This window comes from Acanthopagrus latus, chromosome 20 (genome assembly GCF_904848185.1).
Source record: "Acanthopagrus latus isolate v.2019 chromosome 20, fAcaLat1.1, whole genome shotgun sequence".
Classification (NCBI taxonomy): Eukaryota; Metazoa; Chordata; class Actinopteri; order Spariformes; family Sparidae; genus Acanthopagrus; species Acanthopagrus latus.
Genome location: NC_051058.1, coordinates 6,058,351 through 6,062,191, shown reverse-complemented (window position 1 = coordinate 6,062,191; position 3,841 = coordinate 6,058,351). Strand labels below are relative to the sequence as shown.

The 3,841-nt window shown below is 42.8% G+C and overlaps 1 protein-coding gene across 1 annotated transcript in view; it reads left to right on the top strand.

Annotated features, from left to right (window-relative positions):
- The first annotated feature begins 2,449 nt into the window (after positions 1 to 2,449).
- LOC119010000 (ras-related protein Rab-26) overlaps positions 2,450 to 3,841 on the top strand; it is a 95,398-nt gene continuing 94,006 nt past the window's right edge. The window contains exon 1 of the mRNA XM_037081801.1: positions 2,450 to 2,568. Coding sequence (XP_036937696.1) covers positions 2,527 to 2,568 — 42 coding nt within the window. The 5' untranslated portion in view covers positions 2,450 to 2,526. The remainder of the gene's footprint in view (positions 2,569 to 3,841) is intronic.

Below are 3,841 nucleotides of genomic sequence, written 5' to 3'. Positions count from 1 at the left end.
GTCAACTTAAAGTGTTTGCCATGTTGTTTTGACGTGTAAACTACATTTGAACGCTCTCATCTTACATCGTCTTACCTGCAAAGACCGCGGGTCCACCTGTCTTCACTGAGCTTCAGCAGTGAGCTCAGTTCCTCCTGGACTGAAGTCGGCTGCAGTCCTCCTGTAACCTCATTCGTATCCATGTAAAAAGACGATGACGGTCTCTGAACAGAACATTTAGTGTAGTGCGCCGCTTGTCACTCGCATCTGTGTGGCTGACAATCACTAATGACGCACATTTAATCGAGTAATAACGAAAACAGGTGACTGCAGGCCGTCCTTTCTAGAAAGCATGTGGACTTCCATTGGATATGTTGACCGGTCTTTGCGCAGGCGCACTGATCACCTGAACTCAGCTCCGTGTGCACTGAAAGATTTAGCTCGATAAGCTTAAATTTGCTTGATTTCAGTTTCAATTTACATCTGTTTTCCCACCGAGAAACCAAATGGCTAACGGAGACGTGGACGAGCTATTGGCCGCATCCTTCCAGGAAGCTTCAACAGTGAACTTAACAAACCTGCACTCTCTTTTAAGCCATATGATTGGGCAGATAGAGGAGATGAAAAGTCAGCAGGTAGCCCAACACAAATCTCTGGAAAGACAGATTAATCAGAACCAGGAGGATTTCCAGAAGTATCTGGGCCCAGACCAATACGTGGAGGAAGTGCGAGCTCTGAGGGAAGAATTTCAGAGGTATCCGGACCCAGAAATGCTGAACCAGTGTGTGACTTGGGATGCCATGCAGTCAGCTCTGCTAAGTGAGACGGAAAGCCTTAGGAAGGAGTTTCTAAATTCAGGGCCTCTTCATCCTGGGGTTGCTCAGACGGAACCGACTTCTAACCTTCTAAGAAATTGAATTAAATAACTTAAATAAAGTTAAATTACTTAAATAAAGTAAAATGAAGTACCTCAACTTGAGATCAAACCTCTGACTGTCCTACCACCCATTCATAAAACACTCCAGCCAAAACGTGAGAACGCCTTAGCTTCAAAGAAGAAAGGTTAAAGTGCCTCACAGTCGGGTTCTGGCTCAGGCTAGACCGGTCTTTGTGGAGTTCACATGTCCATCCCCCCTGTGTGATTGGGTTTACTGCGGGTGCTCCGGTTTCTCCCATTGGTTAGGTGTAACCTCAAAGAAAAAATTGTGTTACCTTTGGTCAGTAATTCTCAAACGGTGTTGCGCAATGTTGTTGATAACAATTGATGAAAGACCATCAGTCTAGAAGTTCTGTCAGGTTAAATAAATCTGGGGTGTTAAAGTCAAATACACAGTGGGCCAAATTTCAAAAAACAACACAAGTCGAGGGCCGGATTGGTTGAATCTTTATTGAAAACTTTCTGAAATGGCCTTATTGCATACTGAACCTGGAACTAAAAAAGCCTATAAGTTATGTCCCACAAAACAACATTAATCATTAGATAAATGAAATAAAAATAAAGAATAAATAAAATCAGTTGCATTTGTTTTTAATGGCTCTATTTGCAGTTTTTTCAGAAGAAAACATTTTTCTACAGGCAAACAACAGCCAAAAAATCTTAATTCTTCTTAAGTTTCCGCATGAAGGAGAGCCTTTTCTGTGCTTTTTAAACCAAGGTGGTGATTACAGATAATACTCTCCAACAGAATAATTATGACATCCTTTTTTTAACACAGTCTAACTTGTTTTTTTTCTGCGGTCTTGAGAACCACGGTTGGATGATATGAAACATCCTGATCCTAATGTATAATTGAAATAGAGTTGACCTAATAACCCAGTACTATCATATGACATTGAGTGGAATTTTGTCAAGGTGAGATGATCTGAGGCTTTATCTGAGAAAGACACTGGATGTAACAGTAGCTGAACTCATGCTTAAGATTCTGGCCCTCTGGTAGGAGTGATAGTAACATAAAGGGGCCACTAGATGGTGCTGCTGTCCAGGTAAATTCACGCTGTCTGGGCTGTCTTCAGGTCAACTGTCAGATTGATCACCTCAGCAGCATTTTCCCCGAACGCTGACCAACTGCACCACAGTGTGAAGGGTTCATGTTTGGTACTGTGGTCATTTTGTATCGACAGTCACCCTTTCTGTCAGTGAACATCAAGATTTGTATAACCTTCCTATTTTGCCAGAGGAGCACAAAAACATGGCAACAGACTGATCAGCGTGGAGGTACTCTCAGCTCGCCACAGCTATAGACTATTTATCTCTGCAGTGATTTTTTTTTTGCCAAACAATATGTCTGTAAAATGAATTGTAACACATTTGATAGCTCTTTTTTAACAGAATAAATATTAAAAAAATAAGTCTTTGAAATTCATCAACATCCTTGTTTTGCCTTTGATTCAACGCGTGATGGTCATGCTCCTGTAGGATCACTATTGCCGGGTCTAAAACGCAGAACTGACCACGTGAGCGTCAGCACTGTGGACCATCTGTCTTTACTGATATGAAAAATGAACCTGGTGATTTGTTTCTGTACAATGGATCCGTCTTCCTGAGGAATGAGCTGTCACGCTGTCTTGTTAGGGGAAATGAAAGGAGAGGTGAGTGCACTGTGTGTACCGTGTTTATTTGCTGCAGCAGTCTCCTGCATGTAGTTGCCTCACAAATGCTTTAACGTTGATGTCGCTCATGGGAAAGTTTCAAAAAGCTCTATCCTCAGAGAAAATGAATACAGCCTGTGTTCAGAAACTTTCTTTGAACGAGCCAGGATCACCCCAATCAGGACTCAAATGACCGATTTACAAAGGAACCGTTATGATTTCACTGCTTCCTAATATTAGCTAATATGTCATCAAAGTCGTTAATTTACCTGGAAATATGGTCTGATGCCCCCCTGGATTCACTACCCAGCATATTTTCAGTTGCCGATCAATTGGGAAGCGGTGAAATGAGAGTCTCAGGCAAAGATTAGACCAGGAGAGGGTGTCAGTGTTATGGTTTGCCTTGTCTAGGCATAAAAAGTGCACGCATGTTGGAGAGAGTAGCAGCTGGGGATGCTAATGAGGAGAGCATAACATGAACATAGTAGAAAGAGGCAGAAAGTCCACACCGGGAGAAGGCCGAGCAGGGTTTGAGTACCATCAGAAGCGAGTAGTCAATAGTCGCTGTTCTAAGTAAGCAGCTATTAAAGTTAAACCACATTTTTTTCCCCCTTACACCCGAGCAGGAAGTTTTGATGGCTTTATTTTGAACATGTAAGCAGCTTTTGCTAACAAGATGCAGGCATTTAGAGTCGCTGAATGGGCAAGGACAAGCCAGCGGGTGTGTTACATGGATTGGCGTGGTGAAGGGTTGAAGAGTCAGGCGCTAAAACAGAGCGTCCAGACGTGGGGTGAATAGAGGTGCTGCAGCAACGGACAGCAGGGGGACAACAATGTTTGTGTGGAACATTGGAGCATGTAGGGACCCCAAACACAAGCATGAATCATAAAATGAGTACAATGTGGGACATCTAATTCACTAATAATTATCAAAACTCTTTACTCATCTGACTATTTCTTAACGCCTTGCTTATCTATTCAACTTTAACCCCTGTGAACCAGAAGTACGTAGGTCCGTAAGTGTTTTTGGTGATACATGAGTGTCAAATCACTCAGAGGGTAAATAAACAGTGCAACAGCTCATCCAGTCGGTGTGGCTGTATGTAGAAACTCTTTTACAATATCAGTGCTGGATGAGTGCGTGTGTTCCTCCTGTGTTTTTCGCAGCTCATTGGTTTTGACGATGCACCACTCGCCCAGCATGGGCGTTTTTAATAGACTCCTCATCAAAGGGATCTGCATCCTGTTTGTTGTGTCCCCCCCGCCTTCAGAC